Consider the following 23672-nt stretch of genomic DNA (forward strand, 5'->3'; position numbering starts at 1 on the left):
TGGTCGAGCCGCGACAGCGTCAGCAGGGCTCAGAGGTTCCAGGGTCCAGGTTCAAGAGTTCTTATCAGGATCAGCCGCGACGAGGTCAGCAGGGCTTCGACTCCCAGATACAACTGACTTCCTGACCCAGGGCTGGCCCAGACATAGGACTGGAGTCCTTTGATGTCCGGACCCTCGCGCTTGTGGGGCAGAGGGTCCGGGATGAAGGTGTCCGGACACTCAGCAGGGGGGTGGAGCTAGCGCCCAGGGAGGCTGGGGGCGATCGATACCAGGCGTCCGAGGATGGCTGGAGGGCCATCGAAACTCCTCTCCTCCGGGATCCGCCAAGTGGCCACTTTACCACCTGGGTTGATCTTGGTGCCTCGATGTCTGGGCTTCGCTGGGGCCACGGCCGGGGTCGGACCGAGGCCACGTGCTCGGGACGTGATGGGCCCAAGATGGAGTCGGGCCTGAAATGGTGGCTCGGGCTGGTAGCCGGACCTGTCGGGTTTGGGGCGAGCAGGGTCGCCGGGGAGAGCCGCGGGTTGCCAGGGGCTGCTCTCGTTGGTAGTTCGTGGAGGGTAGTGTTCCGGGGGGGGGCGACAGCGGGCTGATGGAGGGCCGATGTCGTCCTGGGTCCGCCATGCGGGAGGGGTAGGACCACGCCACGAGGCCGGGTCCAACACACGTCCCCTCCAGCTGAAGGCGGGGAGAGTCACCCATCTTCTTGGGGATTCTCCTCGTCGAGGCGGAAGAAGCGGGACAGGCCGTCAGCGTTGGTGTGGTCGTTGCCAGGGCGATGTTCCACAGTGAAGTCCATCCCTTGCAGGGAGATGGACCATCGCAGCAGCTTCGGGTTCTCTCCACGCATCTGCATCAACCACCGCAGGGGCCGGTGGTCGGTCTGTACCCGAAAGTGGGTGCCGAAGAGATAGGGCCGGAGCTTCTTGAGGGCCCACACGACGGCGAAGGCTTCTCTTTCGATGGTGCTCCACCGTTGTTCTCGCGCCAGCAGCCGCCGGCTGATGAAGGCCACTGGTTGGTCAACTCCCTCAGGGTTGACTTGCGACAGGACTGCCCCGATGCCGTGCTCTGAGGCGTCAGTTTGGACCACAAACTCTCGGCTGTAGTCAGGGGCCTGGAGCACAGGGGCGGTGCACATGGCGGCCTTTAGAGTCTCGAAGGCCGTCTGACACTCGGGGGTCCAGTGTACTTTCTGTGGTTGCCTTTTGGATATCAGCTCAGTGAGGGGCCCCACCAGGCTCCCGTAGTCCTTTATAAAGGGCCGATAATATCCCGTGAGCCCTAGGAAGGCTCGGACGGCTGTCTGGGTGACCGGGGGCTCCCAGGCCACGATGGCATCAATCTTGGGCTGGAGGGGAGCCACCTGACCGCTCCCCACTTGGTGCCCCAGATAGGTCACGGACCCTTGGCCTATTTGGCACTTGCTTGCTTTCACTGTTAGTCCGGCCCGTCGGAGGGCCGTCAGGACCTCCCAGAGGTGTCTCAAGTGTTCATTCCAGTGGAAGCTGAACACCGCAATATCGTCCAGGTATGCGGCACTGAACTCTTCTAGCCCCGCTAGCACCCGATTCACTAGTCTCTGGAAGGTGGCCGGAGCGTTCTTCATGCCAAAGGGCAAATCTCCCCCGAAATGTATTTTACAACCAGTTAAACATTGTGAATTCTCATTCCATTATGTTTCAAATCAGTAAATTTAAATATCTTTACATCCAACAGAAAACAAGCCTTGAATGTGTGAAATGACCATCAATAATGAAGCAAATGCTGTAAATCTTCAATAATAGCAGAAATAATGAGCTACAGTATTCAGGAAAACATCAGCGCAGTCGGCGACAGAGGAACCTGCACACAAACTGACAGATCCCGGATGAAGCATCAAGGGCAGTTCAGTGATTTTAAGAGTCTGAGCTGTGCACCTCCACGCCACAAGACGAAGAAATGACCTTAGGAAAATTAAGGCAACAACAATAACAAACTGCCTCCTGTATAAACAAGTGTTCAACACCAACTTTGATCATCGGATCGGTATGATGTGATTACCACAGTGCTCTGTTTTATAAAATGATGACAAGCCATCATTCCGTGCTCTAGGAGAATTGTAAACTCTTTCTAGACAAACCACAGTAAGCAGAGAAGAGCACAACAGAGCGGAGCCAGACAACTGACGGGTAAATGAAAGAGGAGTTCTTGTATCTACAATACATTAGACTGTCCTAATTTGCACCGGCCAGAAGGAAGATACATCTTTACCCGCAATTGTGCATAGCCATAATCCAATCAAAAGACAAAATCACCTACAAAGACACCTTCTACGTTTTAGGAGTGTGGCAAATATTTGGTGGCTATCACATTTTATTGTTAAAACAGAAATCAAACCTGCAAAATACTGCACACATATAAAGTGTGTGAGAAAAACACAAGTGCTTTAACAGCCATGTTGGCCCATCAGGAAATGCAGTCATGGGATGTAGACAAATATATACCCAACCCACAGACACTCACCAAGAAAGAAGAATCATACACATGCAGCAAGAGCTTTAGTTTATCATCACTACGCAAGCTTCATCAGCAAACCTACATAGGAGAAAAAACATTCAAGTGCAGTGAATGTATCAAGAGCTTTAGTAGATTATCAGAACTACAAAGACACCAGCGAACACACACAGGGGAAAAGCCATTCAAGTGCAGTGAATGTGTAAAGTGCTTTAGTCAGTTATCAAACCTCCAAAAACATCAACAAACACACACAGGAGAAAAACCATTGAAGTGCAGTGAATGTGCAAAGTGCTTTAGTCAGTTATCAAGCCTTCAAACACATCAGCGAACACACACAGGGGAAAAGCCATTCAAGTGCATTGAATGTGGGAAGAGCTTTAGTCGATTATCAAACCTTCAAAGACATCAGCGAATACACACGGGGGAAAAACCATTCAAGTGCAATCAATGTGCAAAGTGCTTTAGCCACTTATCAAGCCTTCAAAGACATAATCAAACACACCCAGGGGAAAAACCATTCAAGTGCAGTGTATGTGCAAAGGGCTTTAGTCAGTTACCAAGCCTTCAAAGACATAATCAAACACACCCAGGGGAAAAGCCATTCAACTGCAGTGAATGTGTGCAGAGCTTTAGTAAGTTATCAGACCTAAAATGTGATCAGCGAACACACATGGAGGAAAAACCCTATAATTGTAGTGAATGTGACAGTAGTTTTCGTGACTCTTCAGCATTAAGGAATCATCAGCGAACTCACACAGGAGAAAAACCATACAAGAGCAATGAATGTGGGAAGAGCTTTAGTCGATTATCAAAGCTACAAAGTCATCAGCGAACACACACGGGGGGAATACAATTCAAGTGCAGTGAATGTGCAAAGTTCTTTAGTCATTTCTCAAGCCTTCAAACACATCAGCGAACACACACAGGGGAAAAACCATTAAACTGCAGTGAATGTGGGAAGAGCTTTAGTCGATTATCATTCCAACAAATTCATCAGCGAACACACACAGGAGAAAAACCATTCAAGTGCAATGAATGTGGGAAGAATTTTAGTCAATTATCAGACCTACAAAGACATCAGCGAATACACACAGGAGAAAAACCATTCAAGTGCAATGAATGTGGGAAGAGCTTTAGTCAATTATCAGACCTAAAAAGTCATCAGCGAACAAACACAGGAGAAAAACCATTCAAGTGCAGTGAATGTGTAAAGAGCTTTAGTAGGTTATCCGACCTACAAATTCATCAGCGAATACACACAGGGGAAAAACCCTATCATTGTAGTGAATGTGAAAGTAGTTTTCACAGCTCTTCAGCATTAAAGTATCATCAGCGAACTCACACAGGAGAAAAACTATTCAAGTGCAATGAATGTGGCAAGGGCTTTACTCAATTATCAGACCTACAAAGACATCAGCGAATACACACAGGAGAAAAACCATTCAAGTGCACTGAATGTGCAAAGTGCTTTAGTCAGTTATCAGAACTTCAAAGTCATCAGCGAATACACACAGGAGAAAAAACATTCAAGTGCACTGAATGTGCAAAGTGCTTTAGTCAGTTATCACACCTTCAAAGTCATCAGCGAACACACACGGGGGAAAAACCATTCAAGTGCAATGAATATGGGAAGAGCTTTAGTCGATTATCAGAGCTACAATGTCATCAGCGAACACACACAGGGGAAAAGCCATTCAACTGCAGTGAATGTGTGAAGAGCTTTAGTCAGTTATCAACCCTACGACAACATCAACAAACACACACAGGGGGAAAGCCACTCAAGTGCAATGAATGTGGGAAGAGCTTTAGTCTAGTATTAGAGCTACAAAGTCAGATTCCAGAAAGAACTTAAGAACATCAAAAATAATATTGTCCCATCTGAGGACATAGACAAGAGCTGAATAGTGCAGTAATTGTGATGGGAATGAATTACGGAAAAAGATAAAATTAAAATTATGTGGAACATTGAAATGCCAGATGATACAAGACCCGACAAGCAGTAAAGAAGAAAAACAGATAACAGTGTTTGCAGAGTTATGAAAGTGTTTGTTTCCAGTGATTGTTCACATCCGAACACATAGTAAAGCGATATGATGCACCAGAATACACAGTGGGAGGCAAGCACAATGTGGACTAAAAGAAAAGAAACATTGTTGATTTTTATTTGGTGAAGAAGAGATACAAAGAAAAAAATTAAATCACACCTGACCACACTACCTGTAAAAGCAACACTGAACAATACTGGGACTAACAGCAGTATTTTCAGCTAACTTGCCGGATTAGTGATAAAACGTATAAACCCAACACACCCAGAGTGGACATGTTGTCAGGGCTCTGGAGATGGAAGCTTCATTGGTAAAATGCATGTATTACTATTAACAAATGCCACTGCAGTATATGTAATTAAGTAAAGCAAAGCACATGTTTTCAAGAAATAACCTATTGCTAGATATTAAAGAGCATATACCTTGTTTTTAAGTAATGTTTGCTGCATCTTTTACACACTGTTATCAGTTGATGGATCAGCTCGTGCCTCAGGCTTTATAACTAAGTGTGACCCGTGGCTCCTCTCCGACTGGGCTCGCCCTATTCATTTTGTGACTTGCCAAACTCTACTATTTACCAGAATTGAGCCACTGTAAGCAGTAGACTCTGTTTGAAGAATGTGGTGAAATAGCGAAATTGCTTGCCGGGGTCCATGTTGCAATTTCCTTCTGTAGCAGCCAGAAGAGTAATTTCCAGATTCAGGCAAGCAGAAGGGGTGACGTCTCTGTATCCCTGAGACTTCAGACAGGAGGCAAGCTCAAATTCAAGCCCTTGGAGATTTTCTGCAAGATGATGAAAGTTTCAATAAAAGTCTTTTCTCCTCTCCTTGGCAATAAAGAAACCACTGCAGGCCAACCCAGCAAACAACACACTGGCATAGGGTTAGTCAAAAACTCCTGCCGATTGTCTGGTTCTTCTGCTTGGCAAAAGGTCCATCTTGATTTCCAGAAGTGATCTAAAGTTCTGGGGTCTGGGTTCCCCTTTTTATACACACAAATGCCTTGTCTCTGAAGGCAGAGAGTGTCTGTACCTGGTCCAAACCAGTTCTGGGTGCATCCTGCCAGTGCAAAACTTCTTCCTTTGTCAGTGTGGGCCAGGGTCTTCAGACACACCATAGGAGGTGGAGCCAGCATTGTAGATCGCAGGCACAGACCTATTCAGGCCCAGATGCTACTCCTCCCACCACTCCCACTTCAGATAGGTCTATTTAGACTTGTGCTGACTCACCCTGTCTCCTGGAGCCACCTCAGCCCCTGTCACTCACAAGCCAGACATGGAATATACAACCTAGCAGAGGCAGGCTTGGATGGTTAGGCAAGAAAATACCTATTTTCTAAAAGTGGTAGTTCAAACACAATGTTAAAACCATGTTCACTAAAAGATGTACTTTATCATTCTGAGTGCAGGCATATTAAACTTGTTTTTCTACCATGTTCCCTGTGATAGTTAGGATTATAAGGTATTATAACCAAGCTGCCCATTCTGGCCTATGGGGACAGGTACCCTTGCAACAGTGAAAAATGAAATTGGCTGTAATTCACTACCAGGACATGCTACACACATCAGGGCATGTCCTACCTATCACATACAATGCACCCTGCTTTAGGGCCTACCTTAGGGGTGGCTAACATTTAGAAAATGGCAGGTTTAGGGACTGGTCAGTGGGTGCACTTACCAAGTCGACATGACAGTACTAGACTGCACACAGGCTCTTCAATGGCAGGCCTGAGACACACTTTACAAGCTGCTTCTGCGGGTGGCACAATCAGTGCTGCAAGCCCACCAGCAGCATTTGACTTACAGGCCCTGGTCACAGTGCATTGAACTAGGGTCTGACAAGTTAATCAAATAAGCCAATCATGCAATTAATAATTCATTACATCAATTTAACATAGGGAGCACTTGCACTGTGGCACTGAATAGCAGTGGCACAGTGCCCAAAGCATTTAACCAGCAAAAACATATCAAAAACAGAGGAGACAACAGCGAAAAATGGAAGGGAGACTCACGCCAATGCTACCAGGTCTAACAGTGGGCAGAATTGAGGACTGGAAAGAGAGAAAGAGGTGATAAAAAAAGAAAGATCTTGTATGATAAAAGGAGGGCTGTGAAGAGAACAGTGTTCGACGTGGGAGACTGAGTCAAGATCAAGTCTCCCAGATCCAAATTCAGTCTTCCGTTTCAGGTTATCAAGGTTTTCAAAAATGCAATAAAGACAGTTGGAATCTAAGTCGAGTGGCGAAGTGCCAGGCGAGCACTAGTTTTGATACCAGCACCGCAACTGGTGGGCGTGATTCGGGCTCTGAGGTGGAAGAGCCTGTTGCACGAGAAAGGGGCTCAGGGCCACTTCACTTGAAATGTATTCCCCGATGTTTGCACGATTGTGTTTCTTAAAGTGAGCTCTTTCCCATTTGCCATGCACCCCAGTTTTCTCCTTGCCTATGAAATCGCTTTTTTGAGCTCTTCAAAGATCGTAACTGCATTCTCCATTATGTTATTTGTACCCTCTGCATTCATAGTTAAGTTTCCTTTTATTTTCTTTAAGTTTAGAATGTTTAAGGGGGAGAAGGTATGTCGTCCTGTGTCATGATATTCTGCAATGTGGGGATGGTTGCTAAGCCGTGGGCTGGAATAGAGACATTTGTCCGTTGGTCTTAGCTTGATGATGGATGGGGTCTCTGTAGCTGTGATACTTAAATAAAGCTTTCTTGACCCCCGTATGATCTACTGTGCTTTCTGGAGGGACACATTTCCACAGACGTCAATGTTAAATCTAGCAGCGCACAACCCACTGAGCATTCTTGCAGGTGTGGTACTTGATGGCAAAGGTTAATTGTCAGCGGTTTATGCTCCAACGCCTAAAACATTGATATTTACACCACATAACAAAACAATCACAATTCTTGTTAATTTAAAATGACTTAAGCATTGTTCATATAAATACTACACTTTGCACATAATCCATGATCTGACAGAAAATGCAAGTGCAAACGGATGACGTACATCACTATTAAAACCAATCAATTAGATAGAGCATCATTAGATCTTACTAATCTTACTAATCTTACTTCTTGGTATTTGTCATTCGGGGATGGTATGTTACGAAGGCCCCCTTTGCAGTGGCCTGGGTTTCCAGTCAAGGGTGCAGGATTGATGATTGGGGTATTACGTGTTGTTTGTGTGCTCTGGGTAGTGAGATGATTAGATTTCACTATCGTGAGTGTACTCAAAGGGCGCATGGATAGTAATGTCTCTGGGCTACTGCGATCTTCTCTAATGAGATGTAATTTGGAAATGAGGGTGGTTAAAGTCCTTATTGTTTCTTTTAGGGCTAGAATTTCCCTCTGAAGTTCTAGGTTAGTTGGTTTTGTTTCAGTATTCGTCTCCCTGCAACCACAGAGGTGAAGGGTCATATCCATCCCACCAGGGGCTGTGCCCATAGGTCGCGAGCTCTTCTTGTGAATGGGTGTGTCTGACGTAACTGGTTGTTCTTCGAGGGATGCAATTCTATTGCTCAAGGTAGGTTTACTAAAATCCCACCTTGGGCTTCGCTATGATTGCCCGGGAAGCCGATAGGGAGCGCCTCGATATCTTCAGTGCGATATCAAAGGGGACGATGCGCGGAGAGTTGGAGCAAATCAAACACTCACACCCAGGCAACTGATCTGGGTTTAATCCATCACCATTCTTTAGCTCACTCCACCACCCCAGTTCAGACATGGCCATATGCAAATCAGTCTGACCCTGTGCCTCATATCTTCAGTGACTTTCGCCAGTCGTTTCTTGTTAGCTACCTTTTTGAATAGGCTTGGTATGCTGCCAAGCCTGGAGTAACAGATGCAGCGGTAGAGGAGGTGGAGGTTTGGGGGTCCCTCGGGGAGGGAGAAGATGTAAGAGTAGATGGTATAGATGTCATAAGCAAGCCCTCACAATCAAATAGTATGGTTTCTATTCAGTCCATCACATTTTCCCCAAGTTCCCCCTCTCAAGCCCAGGGCTAGGATTCCGAGTCTTTTTCTTCAAAGCGCCTCCCAGCCCTCCCTCAATTACTTTCCTTTCCCCAATAGTTAAGCAGGAGCGCAACACCATGAGAGAAAAAGACCAAGAATAAAACTAGCTGGTCACTATTAGGGGATCTGTTTTATAGCTTGGAAGAAGTCAAAGTCGGTCACAGTACCTTTAGAGGGAGGGTCAAGCCTTCAGTTGTAGGTTTCAGGGGGGTGGGCCAGCCCAGCCTCTGATGGGCGCAGACTGGCCCACCCACGCTTGTCCTGCGCTGCGGGAGCTCTGCTGCAAATTTAAGCGCCTTCTAGCGTGCTCTGCTGCCGTCTTTGGCCTCAAGGGATACTGGGCACTGTAGTCCTGTGGCCCAGGGAAGTGCAGTTGCAACGAGGTCTGCAAAATGGGCTTCCCGCGCTGCGGGAGCCCTGCCACAAATTTAAACACTTCCTGGTGCACTCTGCTGCCGTCGTCAACCCCAAGGGATGCTGGGCACTGTAGTCTTGTGGCCCAGAGAAGTGCGGTGGCAACAAGCTCTGCAAAACGGGCTTCCCACACTGCTGGTGCCCTGCCGCAAATTTAAACGCCTCCTGGCACACTTTGCTACTGTCGTCAGCCCCAAGGGATGCTGGGCACTGTAGTCTTGTGACCTAGGGAAGTGCCGTGGCAGCAAGGTCTGTCAAGTGGGCTTTAGGTGCTGTGGGAGCCCTACCGGAAATGTAAGCCCCTCCTGACGCGCTCTGCTCCCATCATCTGCCCCAAGGGATGCTGGGCACTGTAGTCCTGTGGCCCAGGGAAGTGCGGTGGCAACAAGGTCTGCAAAATGGGCTTACCGTGCTGGGGTTTTCCTGCTTTGCAGAGAGTTTTTAAAGGGATCTTCAAAACCAACCTTCTGCAGCATTGTTTCCTATATTTTCACTGTTGGCAGTATCGCCAAGACCCTTGCTGCTGAGGTAGTTACATATACCCCTATTCTGCACATTCATGCTCTCTTTTGCCCCCACTGCTCCTAGCTGTAGAGTCTATTTGGGAAGGCTCACCCCCCTCATCCCTGCTGTCAAGAGTTCATACGCAGCCAGGCTCCATCTGGCTGTGGACTACCTGGGAGTCATTTACCTTCACAGTTTCTCCCATTGCTTTTTCCGGAGCATCTTCTGTCAGGCCTCTCAGCTCATCCTGCTCCACATCGGGCTTCTCCGGAAGTCCACTAGTTATGTTCTCATCTCGGGGCTCCTGCATCTGCACGGTCCCAGTCCCAGGGCCCAGTCCAGGCCGCACTACAGGGCCTCTGAACAGATAAGCAATCATGGGACTGGCGAGGCGCTGCTGGGGCGCAGCTCCTCCCTTCCCCTTTCTCTATAGAGCTAATGTATATTTTTCCTAAATATGGATACAATTTGACTACTTCCAATTTCTCGTTTCCCAGGAACCAATTCAAATTTTTTCTGACCTTACATCCTTTATCACAAAAAATCATAACTTTGCTTTTTATAATATGTATTTTTAGATAATAATCCTCTGTGTACATATTTAACTCACCAAGTCGTCTTTGCAGTCCAATTAGGGTTAAATCCACCATGATGGCATCATCTGTATATAGTCGTATGAACAACACAGAGTCTTGACTCTTAACCCAGCAAGGCTAAGCCAAATATAAGTAATAAACAACACAAATGCCAATACTGGACTTGACTTACAACATTTACTGTTAACCCCTTTATGAATAAAACATAACGGTCCATTCTTTTCTAACGTCACTAGTTTGTTTATTTATTTATTTCACTAGTCACTTTTAACTTTTTGTTTCTCAGAAGCACTTTTTTTAGGTGCATATACAAAAATATACAATAAAAAAACAATCAATTACAATAACATATATTCACTGTACATATTTACAACACATCCACCCCAAACTTTGACTAGTCCATTCACCCCACACTCACGCACACACATGTATATAACATGAAATCAGAGAGTATGGCCCTTTGCCAACCAAAATTATCCAACGTACAATTTATGTACCCTACTAGATATCTTAATGTGACTACATTACATGAAAATATACAGTTAGAACTCGATTTCTTAGTATCCTAACACAGTCCTTCTAGCCTTATTATTGGCTCAGGGCCAACTAAGGTCGACGCATTTCGAACCCCCTGGTTGCGGGGTTCTCCTCAGGACCATAAAGTTCTACAAAAGACAAATGTGCCAGATTAAGTCACCTATTCCGTGAAACTGCCCTTTTTATGTATCAACAAACAGCCGCCCGCCGGCTCAAATCCGCCTACCTTATGTCTAAGGAATTGAAGTCCCTTGGAAGGTCATGTGGTGTAGTCACAATGAGCTGGACAAAAAACTATTACAAAGAGACATTTACTATACGTAGGGAAGGCCTCTACATGCGCGCCAAAGCTAATGGGGCGACGATTTTTGGTACTCACCTCATTCAACTTGTGTTGAGCAGTGACACTAAATGGAACAGAAGCTACAAGTTAGTCGGGAAAGAGACGGGCTAAAGCGATTTGTAAAGTCACTGGAGATGAGACTAACCTTAGTTATGCGTTGGAAGGGCTAGTAGTGCCTAAAGAAAGAAAGCGTGTGTCGAGAGTTACTAAACACTAAGCATGGGCTGAAAATTTGTTCCGCTCGCGAAATCGCGGTAAAATCCGCGAATCAGCGGGGACGATTTTTCAGCCAAGCACTTACAGGGTTACCGCAGCATGTGCAAAAGTTGAACCTAATTTCTTTGTAACCTTTTACAAAAGGGTTACAAAGAAATTAACTTCAACTTGGGCACCTGCTGCTAAGTGCTTCCTGGCGCCTCGTTGCCTACTTGCAACTATTCTCTGACCCTGCTCTGACCCTTGAAGCAGGGTCAGAGAATAGTTACAAGTAGGCAACGAGCACCTGTCCCAGGAATTAAACCTCATCAGGAAGCACTTACAGATATAAAAAACAGGAAGAAGGGAGAGGATGGCAAATACACCCATTTTGAGTTGTCAGGAGGGGTTAAACTAAAAGAGACCGTTACAGCACAATTTTCATATGCATTTTGCTAAAAATAAAAAGCTGTCTGTTCGGTAGGGGCAACTCAGGAATCTGGCCCTTCAGAGATCCGGCCTCTCTTTCTTTCTCTTTCTCTCTATCTATCTCTCTCTCCCTCTCCTTTCTTGCTCTATGTATCTCTTTCTCTCTCTCTTTCAAGTTCTTCCTCTTTCTCTGCTTATCTCTTTCTTTCTCTGTTGTTCTCTCTCTCTTTCTCTCTTTCTCTCTCTCTTTCTTTCTCTCTCACTCTCCCTCTTTCTCTCCCTCTTTCTCTCTCTCATCCTCTCTCTCTCTCTCTCTCCCTCTCTGTGTGTCTTTCTCTCTTTCTCTCTCTTTCCATGTCTCTCTCTCTCTTTCTCTCTCTCTTTTACTTTCTTGCTCTTTCTCTGTCTCTTTCTTTCTTTCTCTCTCGTTCTCTCTTTCTCTCTCCCTCTCTTTCTCTCTCTCGATCCCTCTCTCCTCTTCTCTCTCCCTCTCTCTCTCTCTCTCTCCCTTTCTCCCTCTCTTTCTCTCTTTCACTTTCTTGCTCTTTCGCTGTCTCTCTCTTTCTTTCTCTCTCATTCTCTCTCTCCCTGTTTGTTTGTTTGTTTCTTTCTTTCTTTCTTTCTTTCTCACCCCTCTCTCTCTTACTCTCTCTTTCTCTTTCTCTCCCTCTCTTTCCCTTTCTCTCCCTTTCACTTTCACTTTCTTGCTCTTTCTCTGTCTGTCTCTTTCTTTCTTTCTCTCTCTCTTACTTTCTTTCTTTTTTCATTATTTCTTTCTTTCGTTCTTTCTTTCTTTCACTCTCTCTCTCCCTCCCTCTCTCTCTCTCTCTATCTCTCTCTCTTTCTCTCTTTTGAAACATTGCAAAGATCTTGTAGATGACAAAGTACAAACAAGCATTTGCAATGCAATAGGTCTCGCATGTTTTGTATTTACGTGACTTAGCTGTATTGATATTACAAATTACAATGGCTTTTAATTTTTTTAAATAATTAATACTTAAATAAAAGTAATTTAAATTTATAATGGCAATAGCTTAAACTTTTGTAAATAACGTTTGTGAAGATTATGTTCAGTGTATTTTATCCAAGAACAGAAGTGAAATATTAACAACTTTTTGTGACATTTGTAATAAAGTTTGAAACATTGAGAGAACATATTTGAACCAGTTGTTGTTGAATGGTTGCGCAGATTGATGCTGGGGTGGCGCTGAGTGGTGCTGTGGTGGTGCTGAGTGGTGCTGTGGTGATGCAGAGCGGTGCTGTGGTGGTGCTGAGTGATGCTGGAGTAGCGCTGAGTGATGATGTGGTGATGCAGAGGGCAGAAAGGCACAACAAGCAGTCTAGCAAAGGGCAGAAGGGCAGAAAAACAAGGGAAAAACAAGTCTAACAGAGGGCAGAAGGGCACAAAAAACCAGTCTAATAGAGGACAGAAGGGCACAAAAACAAGGGAAAAACGAGTCTAACAGAGGGCAGAAGGGCACAAAAACGAGTCTAACAGAGGGCAGAAGGGCACAAAAACAAGGGAATAACAGAGGGCAGAATGGCACAAAAAAAGAGTATAACAGAGGGCAGAAGGGCAGAAAAACAAGGGAAAAATGAGTCTAACAGAGGGCAGAAGGGCACAAAAAACGAGTCTATCAGGGGGCAGAATGAATCCCGCCCTGCATGTTTGTCCACGAAGATGCCACCTTTTTGTGCAATACCTCTACTCAACTGGAGTACTTTCTACTGTCTAATCAGTAAGTGCTCCCTCGTTGGCTAAATGTATAGGGGCAGATTTACAATAACTGGCGCATCCCCAGTGATGCGCCAGTTATTGTGCGCCGTAGTTCCGCCACCCATGGTGCGCCGCATTTACAATGCGGCACACCATGTGGCAAAAACGGCACAGATGCGTCACGCATCTGTGCCGTAAAAGCAGCGCATTGCTGGAGCTGCGTCGCGCTTGCGACGCAGCTCCAGCAATGCTCTGGGGGGCCCTATCTCCCCAATGCTGCATCAAGCCTTGCGCCTGCTTCAAGCAGGCGCAGGGTTTTGACGCAGCATTGTCCTAAAAGTGACTGAGTGAAATCTTGTAGATTTCACTCAGCCACTTTTAGGAGGCTGAGTCGGAACGCCTCCAGATGGCGCAGGGCTTTACAACGTGACGCATCTCACAGAGAGATGCGTCAAGTTGTTAATACCCAGCACCATGGCACATCTTTTGTGCTGCCGCTGCGTCACAAAAGGTCTCGGAGAGGGTGGCAGTGGTGAACCAGAGGGTGGCAGTGATGAACCAGAGGGTGACAGTGATGAACCAGAGGGTGGCAGGGGTAAACCAGAGGGTGAGAGTGCTGAACCAGAGGGTGGCAGTGCTGAACCAGAGGGTGGCAGGGGTGAACCAGAGGGTGGCAGGGGTGAACCAGAGGGTGGCAGTGCTGAACCAGAGGGTGGCAGTGCTGAACCAGAGGGTGGCAGGGGTGAACCAGAGGGTGGCAGGGGTGAACCAGAGGGTGGCAGGGGTGAACCAGAGGGTGGCAGTGCTGAACCAGAGGGTGGCAGTGCTGAACCAGAGGGTGGCAGAGGTGAACCAGAGGGTGGCAGGGGTGAACCAGAGGGTGGCAGGGGTGAACCAGAGGGTGGCAGTGATGAACCAGATGGTGGCAGAGGTGAACCAGAGGGTGGCAGTGGGGAACCAGAGAGTGGCAGTGGTGAACCAGAGGGTGGCAGTGCTGAACCAGAGGGTGACAGTGGTTAACCAGAGGGTGGCAGTGGTGAACCAGGGGGTGGCAGTCGTGAACCAGAGGGTGGCAGTGGTGAACCAGAGGGTGCTGTGATGAACCACAGGGTGGAAGGGGTGAACAAGAGGGTGACAGGGGTGAACCAGAGGGTGGCAGTGGTGAACCAGAGGGTGGGAGTGCTGAACCAGAGGGTCACAGTGGTTAACCAGAGGGTGGCAGTGGTGAACCAGAGGGTGGCAGTGGTGAACCAGAGGTGCTGTGATGAACCAGAGGGTGGCAGTCGTGAACCAGAGGGTGGCAGGGTTGAACCAGAGGGTGACAGTGCTGAACCGGAGGGTGGCAGGGGTGAACCAGAGAGTGGCAGTGCTGAACCAGAGGGTGGCAGTGGTGAACCTGAGGGTGGCAGGGATGAACCAGAGAGTGGCAGGGGTGAACCAGAGGGTGGCAGTGGTGAACCAGAGGGTGGCAGTGCTGAACCAGAGGGTGGCAGTGGTGAACTAGAGGGTGGCAGGGGTGACCCAGAGGGTGGCAGGGGTGAACCAGAGGGTGGCAGTGGGGAACCAGAGGGTGGCATGGGTGAACCGGAGGGTGGCAGTGGTGAACCAAAGAATGGCAGTGGTGAACCAGAGGGTGGCAGTGCCGAACCAGAGGGTGACAGTGGTTAACCAGAGGGTGGCAGAGGTGTACCAGAGGTGCTGTGATGAACCAGAGGGTGGCAGTGGTGAACCAGAGGGTGGCAGTGGTGAACCAGAGGGTGACAGTGCTGACCCAGAGGGTGGGAGGGGTGAACCAGAGAGTGGCAGTGCTGAACCAGAGGGTGGCAGTGGTGAACCAGAGGGTGGCAGGGGTGAACCAGAGGGTGGCAGCGGTGAACCAGAGGGTGGCAGTGATGAACCAGAGGGAGGCAGTGGTGAACCAGAGGGTGCTGTGCCCATAAACGACTGCATGGGTAACTTCGCCATGCAAGCGGCCCGCGAACACGCAAAAAGTCCAGCGAAAACGCAAAAAAACCCCGCGAACACACAAAAAAACAAAAATCCGCAAATTTGCACGAATTCGCGGATTTTGCGGATTGCGAGTTCGATTTCGCGGAAAGCGAATTCGCAAATTTCGCCCATACCTAACATCAATACAATTCGACGAAACCAGCCAGTTAATGGTTACAATGGACGTAGTCTCATTGTATATCCAGATCCCTCAGGACCAAGCTTTGGAGACTTTAACAATTTTCTTGGATCAAAGAGAACAACCTACTAGAGTACCTACACGGTTTTTAGTGAGATTGGCCAAGTTTGCGCTGAAAAAACTATTTTCAGTTTGACACTGACTTCTTTTTCCAAACGAAGGGGGTGGCCATGGGCTGCCCCTTTGCACCGGAATTAGCAGTATTGTTTATGGGGCTCTATGAGACCAAATTAATTTACAACAACAATCCGTTCACTGAATTCATTACTAAGTACATCAGATACATCGATGATGTATTTTTCATCTGGTCGGGGACCCAAGAGGCATCAAATGATTTTGTGACATGGCTCAACTAAAGAACTGAGGACATCAAATTTAGCCACACTGCATCTAATAAAAGTATCACTTTTCTTGACGTGGAAGTGTATGCAACGGAAGGCACATTAGGAACAACATTGTTTCGGAAGCCAACTGATAGAAACAAAGCCCTCCACTACACAAGCCACCACCCTAGAAGCCTCAAGCAAAATTTGCCATTTTGTCAATTTTTACAAATTCGGCGAAATTGCTCCAACAAAGATGAATATTTCAAGCATGCTAATGGGCTGATCGAGCGGCTGCGTGAAAGAGGCTATCCAAAAAAACTATTGAAACACTCATTAAGGAGTGCCTGGTGTGTTCCCCGTGAGACTTTGTTACAAAAGAAGGAACGACCTGATACTAAGAGGATTGTGTGTGTGACCACATTTGGCCCCAGCTCACACCAACTGCAAAAAATGGTAATGCAGAACTGGCACCTGGTAAAAAATCTACATTGTGACCTTCAAGAACCACCGCTGTTCGCATTTAGAAAAGAGAAATGTGTGGCTAACCATGTGGTACGGGCTGCCCTACCTCGTGAAACTAAATCCACACTAAGAGGAATGTTGGGGTTACCCCCGATAACAGGACATCATAAGTGTGTAAATTGTGCCTGTTGTGCACAAATGGAGGAGGGTGCAGTGTTCAGTTTTGATGGAATTCATTGGAAACATGACAAATTCACTAATTGCCAGACAAGGAATGTGGTATACGGGATCATGTGCCCGTGCCCAAAACTAAATATTGGAAAAACTACACAGGAGGCACGCCAGCGGATTACGCAGCACAAATCCCAGATAAGAAGAGAAGTACCCAACGCAACATTGGTCCAACATTGGATATCAGAAAAACATATGGAGGAAGATTTACTCTGGACAATCATCTCAAAAATTGACAAGGACCCTCGAGGGGGTGACATGGAGCTGAAGCTGGGACAGCGGGTGGCACTACTAATAATGAAGTACAATACTGCCCTTACTGGCCTAAACGAGATTTCTGAAATCTTCAGAGCTACTCCTCAAGACAGTATACCTTTGACATTTGTAAGCTGCCTGCCTGCTGAACCAGAGGGTGGCAGTGGTGAACCTGAGGGTGGCAGGGGTGAACCAGAGAGTGGCAGGGGTGAACCAGAGGGTGGCAGTGGTGAACCAGAAGGTGGCAGTGCTGAACCAGAGGGTGGCAGTGGTGAACCAGAGGGTGACAGTGATGGACCAGAAGTTGACAGTGATGAACCAGAGGGTGGCAGTGGTGAACCAGAGGGTGCTGAGATTAACCAGAGGGTGCTGTGATGAACCAGAGGGTGGCAGTGATGTACCAGGGGGTGGCAGTGGTGAACCAGAGGGTGGCAGTGGTGAACCAGAGGGTGGCAGTGGTGAACCAGAGGGTGGCAGTGGTGAAACAGAGGGTGCTGTGATGAACCAGAGGGTGCTGTGATGAACTAGAGGGTGGCAGTGGTGAACCAGAGGGTGCTGCGATGAACCAGAGGGTGCTGTGATGAACCAGAGGGTGGCAGTGGTGAACCAGAGGGTGGCAGTGGTGAACCAGAGGGTGACAGTGCTGAACCAGAGGGTGGCAGGGGTGAACCAGAGGGTGGCAGTGGTGAACCAGAGGGTGCTGTGCCCATAAACGACTACATGGGTAACTTCGCCATGCAAGCGGCCCGCGAACACGCAAAAAGTCCTGCGAAAATGCAAAAAACCCCGCGAACACGCAAAAAACCAAAAATCCGCAAATTCGCACAAATTCGCGCATTTTGCGGATTGCAAATTCGATTTCACGCGAATTCGCAGAACGCGAATTCGCAAATTTCGCCCATACCTAACATCAATACAATTCGATGAAACCAGCCAGTTAATGGTTACAATGGACGTAGTCTCATTGTATATCAAGATCCCTCAGGACCAAGCTTTGGAGACTTTAACAATTTTCTTGGATCAAAGAGAACAACCTACTAGAGTACCTACATGTTTTTTCGTGAGATTGGCCAAGTTTACGCTGAAAAAAACTATTTTCAGTTCGACACTGACTTCTTTTTCCAAACGAAGGGGGGGCCATGGGCTGCCCATTTGCACCGGAATTAGCAGTATTGTTTATGGGGCTCTATGAGACCAAATTTATTTACAACAATCTGTTCACTGAATTCATTACTAAGTACATCAGATACATCGATGATGTATTTTTCATCTGGTCGGGGACCCAAGAGACATCAAATGATTTTGTGACATGGCTCAACCAAAGAACCATGGGATGGGATGGGATGGACGGCACAGCCAGCCCAGGCTGCAACTAGAGATAGAGCACATGGTGAAGTTCTTTGAATTAGGTGACCCCATGGTTGTTGTTTTTTTAGCCCAAGTAACACTTTTTAGCCAGCGCATTTGATTCCATATGTATCTAATTCTTGGTTCATACCATTTGCGATGCTGAAGGCAGGCTTTTATTACGAGATGCAATAGCCTGAAGACCCATGTGCATGTTGCCGGGGTCTTGGTTCGAATAATGACCTTATCTGTGACCGTACCGATGACGAGTGATAATTCAAAGAGGTTGCGCACACACTGTGAGTCTTTTTTAACAAAAACGACGTTTAAATGTCTGATGCATCCATGCGGATCGGCATTAAAGAGTGATTGTGCACGTACTTTTCTTTGACTCGCAATAAGTTGCATCAAGCCCAATAGGCGATGTACCTTTAAGAAAATACTCGATCACGTGGCCAGAACGGAGCGTGATATACGTACAAGTCGGCGTTCAACGGCAAACTTCCGGATTTCTTTCGAGAAATGCATCTGGCATAATCGTAAGTCTAAACAGAGGGTTTTCATGTTTCCCTGCGCCGCCGGTTCCTTAAAATGCTCTTACTTAGTCTCCCCGTTTCTATTTTTAGAACCCCCCAAATTGTCATGTTTTGCATATTGAAGCTAATATAAAAATAATGTATTATTAAGAGTTGCACTTGGATTTGGACTATGAAAGGAAAAATGTTACAGTTAAGATTAGGGAAGGGTTTAGTTTAAGGGTTGAAGGTGAGGTTTGGAAGGTAAGAGATGTGGTTAGGGTGAGGCATTACGTTTGAGTTAGAATAGGCTACAGTGTGAGATCAGACTTAGGAGTACAGTTAGGGTTTAAGAGTGAGAACTGGTGTAACGGTTAGGGTCTGGGTTGGATGTATGGTTCTGGTATTGTTACTGGTTAATGATATAGTATTATGGTTAAGGTTGAAGTACGTGTTGGGGTTAAATTACAAAAGGGGGTGGTGATGGACGGAGCATCTAAACCAATCAAACACTCACACCCAGTCAACAGATCTGGGATTAATCCATCACCGTTCTTTAGCTCACTCTGCCACCCCATTTCAGACATGGCCATATGCAAATCAGTCTGACCCTGTGCCTCATGGGAACAGTCCAGCCCGAACTGCCAAGCCATGCCTTCCCCGGACCGGAAAAAAGCTTCCGAGGACCGTCTTCAGCCCGGCTTGCTTGAATCCAGTGGCAAAGTGAGCAAGGGACTTACGTCTGAGCATACAAATTGATACTTTAAGCAGAATGAAAGCCATTCTTTTTCAAAAAACGGTGCCACTGACCTCTGCCAAAGTAACCTATGATCTACAAGTCGCAAGGACTTCTGCAGAGATACATGCCCTCTTAACTACAAATTGCCCTATACATTTCTCAGAAATGTTAAGTCGTATCTTAAACATGTCTAATACGAGTGGTATTGTACCACTCGACTTAGGACGCAGTCGCTTATTTGCGCATTGGGGACATCTTCTGGGGTCATAGCTAGTGTAGCTCTCACCTGCACTATAATTGTACCGCCACTCGCACTTTGCGGGACCTAGAACTTCTTGGAAACCGCATCGCGGTATTTTGGGCACCATCTTGGGTGTGGGTAGCCAGGAGGTGCCGAATAACGGGCGCCATCTTGGATGTGGGGCCAGAGATCTGCCTCGCAGGACTCCCGCGCTCTGAGGAGGGATTTAAGCAGGAACTCCCTAGTCCAGGTAGACTTTACCTGCTACTGCACGCTTGCGTAAGCTGCTGCTGCTTTTTGTTGTTTTATCATTATAAAACTCACTTCACGCGCACTTGCACCGCGCTGCTCGACTTAGGACGCAGTCGCTTATTTGCGCATTGGGGACATCTTCTGGGGTCATAGCTAGTGTAGCTCTCAACTGCATTATAATTGTACCGCAACTCGCACTTTGCGTGACCTAGGACTTCTTGGAAACCGCATCGCGGTATTTTGGGCGCCATCTTGGGTGTGGATAGCCAGGAGGTGCTGAATAATGGGCGCCATCTTGGGTGTGGGGCCAGAGATCTGCATCGCAGGACTCCCGCGCTTAACGGCTATATAAGATGTGCCACTCCCAAGCGCGCAGCGGTGCCGCGCAGCGGGCGCGCCGTAGACGCGCCGGAGGTGCGCCAGAGGTAAGCCCGTTTGCGCCCGTTCGTGCACCGGTCGTGCCCAGTGCCAGTCACGCTGTCCTTGACTCTCACACTCCTATCACCTACTCTAGGACTAAGTTAATTCAGTTACGTCAAAATCCCGAAGCCAGCCAGGTGCTGAACATCAACTCCGCTAAGCCGGAGGCGTTGTCCTGTGGCCTGCTGAATGTCCGCTCTCTTTGTAAACACCATGCTGAAATCACACTCCTTATAGATTCCTACAGGTTGGACGTGCTCTTTCTAACTGAGACGTGGACCCGAGCGGATAGCGATGTAGAACTTGGACTGGCCTGTCCTCCAGGCTACAAAATCTTGCATTGCCCGAGGCTGGGAAATAGAGGTGGAGGAATCGGTCTCATTTTTAAAGACTCCTTGACCTTCTCCCTATTTGAGGTCAAAGCGATCCAAGGGTTCAAACTTACGGGCTTCTCGCTCAAAGGGCACAAAGGTGTTTTGAACTCTGATCTGCTCTGCTACAGACCACCGCGTTCGGCACTATGTAAGATACCAGATCTGGTAGACTTAATTTATGATCTTTCTAACTCCATACTAGATTACTTATCTTGGGGGACTTCAATCTATGGCCTAATGGGCCGCTAGACACGGCCTTCAGGGAACTGTGCCAGGCATGCAGCAACCTTCAGTTGCAACAGCTGGAACCATCGCAGACCCATTCGAAGGGCCATATCTTAGATCTGGTCTTCTCAGAATGCTCCGGGTGGTGATTAAGGAAATAGCTTTTCAATGCTGGACGGATCATGCATTAGTTCATTTCTCCCTTTACCTGCCCGTAGAGTCCCTCAATAGGAATGGCCTGGATTCCATCAAGGCCAACAGGCAGTGGTCCAAACTTCTGCATAACCCTAATCTCCCTTCTTTGCTTCCCGGAGGTTTTGAACTGAGGGAGAATGTCGAGGCGAGCTATTCTAGCTTGTGCCAGCAGATCACTAACTCGCTGGACGCGCTGGCTCCTTTACGTAAATCTAGAGCCAGGCGAAGGCCTGCCATGCCATGGTATTCGAGCAATCTTCTCCAGTTTAACCACCGGTACAAACAGGCAGAAAGGGCATGGAGGAAGTCCTATTCTGAGGCGGACAAATCCCGATACAAATTAACACTGCTGGAATATAAAGCCCAGATTAAATGTGCCAAATCTGAATACTTTGAGACCACACTGACACACGCAACTAACAAATCGCAGGCTTTGTTCAAAATAGTAAACGACCTTTCAAGGCCGGCTTGCGCAGCTAATAACATCCCAGCCTCTCAATCTCTTTGCGACTCACTTGCAAAAGCGTTTGAGGATAAAATTGCGAATATTCTGTGCGGCCTCTCCACTCCAGACACTTCTTGCCTGCAGTCTTTGGACACTCCCGTATTACTTCACACGGTAGCCGAGTTGGAAGAACAGGCAGCTCACCGGCGGTTGGAGAGTTTCTCTCTTCCTCCGTTTGCTGAGTTTTGTGCCCTAGCTTGTGGAGTGTCCTCTGGCTCCCCTCTAGATCCCCTCCCGCACAAATATTGGAAATCCTTTCAGGAGGAACTCTTCCAGCCTTTATACTCCATCTGCTACCAGTCTTTCAGCACTGCCACGGTCCCTGACAGCTGGAAGCTGGCTGTGGTTTCCCCCCTCCTAAAGAAATCCACTCTTGACCCCACCTGTCTGTCTAACTATCGGCCAATCTCGTTGCTTCCTTTTCCTGTTAAGATCATGGAGAAGCTTGTGACCTGGTCTCTATCCAGCTTCCTGGAAAATAACATCTGTCTGGATGTGGCCCAGTTCGCTTCCGGCCGGTCCACGGTACGGAGTCGGCACTGGTGGTTGTGTTGGACACCCTTCGATCACGGGTCGACAATGGTCGATCAACCTTTTTAGTGCTGCTCGACATGTCGGCCGCGTTCGACATGGTCAGCCACTCCATTCTTATCAACAGGTTGGTGGAGGCCGGGGTAGCAGGACTCGCACGAGATTGGCTAATCTCCGATCTTCAGAACAGACACCAGGTGGTGGCCTTACCTCCTTTTCGCTCAGGTATTAGAAGAGTGGGACAGGGTGTCCCTCAGGGGTCCGCATTCAGCCCCATCCTGTTCAACTTGTATCTTTGCCCCCTGATTACCTTGATCAAGTCCTTCGGCATTTCAGTGATCAACTATGCTGACGACACCCAGCTTATTTTCTCCCTTGAAGGAGAAGATGCTGTGTCCACAGAGACCTTCCATCGCTGCATGAATGCTACCGCTGACTGGTTAAAAAATAACTCGCTCCAGTTTAATAGTAGTAAGACCGAGGTACTTCATTGCTCATTAGACCAAGTTCTGCGTCCTTTACCATCTGATCTCTGGCCTTCCTCCTCCCTGGGCAATGTGGTGGCAGGGGCTTCTGCCCGCAACCTTGGAGTCATGTTTGATTCTAATCTTCAGCTGGACAGCTTTGTGAACAAAACCATCTCTACTTGCATGGTGCTACGCCGCACTTTGTGGAAAATCCTTCACCTGCTCCCAATTCAGGCAAGGCCAGAGGTGGTGCGTGGCATTATCATTAGTAGGATAGATTACTGCAACGCACTGCTTCTGGGGGCACCTGCTACCCTGATCAACAAGCTGCAGCGCATTCAAAACATGGCTGCGAAGCTGGCTCTTTCTAGGCCTCGTGCTGCCTCCTCTTCCCTTGCATTTAAGGATCTCCACTGGCTGCCAGTCCAACAGCGAATCCTTTTTAAAGCATCTTGTCTGGTCTTTAAAGCTCTACATGACCAAGGCCCAGTCATGTTACGCAACCTCTTTTCCTGGTATCACACAGCGAGACCTTTGCGTTCTTCATCAGCTTATCTTGCGGTGGTCCCGAGGATCCAAAGGCTACGGATGGGGGGCTGATCCTTTGGATATGTGGCTGCCAAGCTCTGGAATTCTCTCCCCTTGCCCCTGAGAAGCCTGATGGACTTCCTCTTAGTCAAGAAAAACTTAAAAACCCATCTTTTTCCCAGAACAGCATAATATACGTGACTATGTAGGTGGTTAGTAGAGTCAAAGCGCCAGGATACCCTCTGGGTGACAGTTTCGCGCTATACAAGTGCATAATACATACATACATACATATTGTACATGTATTTAAGACCATATTTTTGGGACTGTTAGCACCTTTTGAAGCAGTCCTAGTAATATTTCCAAACTTTGTGCACTCTGTGTTTGGCGGATTGCCTCTCATTTTGGGACTCGCTGCAGGAATACTATTTTTGCTTCTATTGCTGCGATATGGCAAGGCATTTCACAAACGACAGCTAGTTCTCCATGGAGACAACTCTACTGGCGATGAAGTGTCGTGAGCGCACCGTCCAAATTTTGGGACTACCTCATCTAAGAGAAATAAATACCACATGCTTTCT

At 47.5% G+C, this 23672-nt stretch overlaps 3 protein-coding genes across 3 annotated transcripts in view; 2 read left to right on the forward strand and 1 right to left on the reverse strand.

The window, feature by feature from the left end:
- The window catches only part of LOC144806428 (uncharacterized), a 369061-nt gene that overhangs the window by 239476 nt on the left and 105913 nt on the right, over window positions 1–23672 (reverse strand). The gene's annotated exons all lie outside the window — the stretch shown is intronic.
- Window positions 1–23672, forward strand: part of LOC144806430 (uncharacterized) — a 342683-nt gene that overhangs the window by 59583 nt on the left and 259428 nt on the right. The window lies entirely within an intron of this gene.
- Window positions 1746–4978, forward strand: LOC144806421 (uncharacterized). The gene has a single exon (XM_078672779.1). It carries the CDS (start codon window positions 2438–2440, stop codon window positions 4349–4351), a length of 1914 nt encoding a protein of 637 aa, XP_078528905.1. The 5' UTR covers window positions 1746–2437; the 3' UTR covers window positions 4352–4978.

Source organism: Lissotriton helveticus, assembly GCF_964261635.1.
Source record: "Lissotriton helveticus chromosome 1_1 unlocalized genomic scaffold, aLisHel1.1 SUPER_1_unloc_7, whole genome shotgun sequence".
Classification (NCBI taxonomy): domain Eukaryota; kingdom Metazoa; phylum Chordata; class Amphibia; order Caudata; family Salamandridae; genus Lissotriton; species Lissotriton helveticus.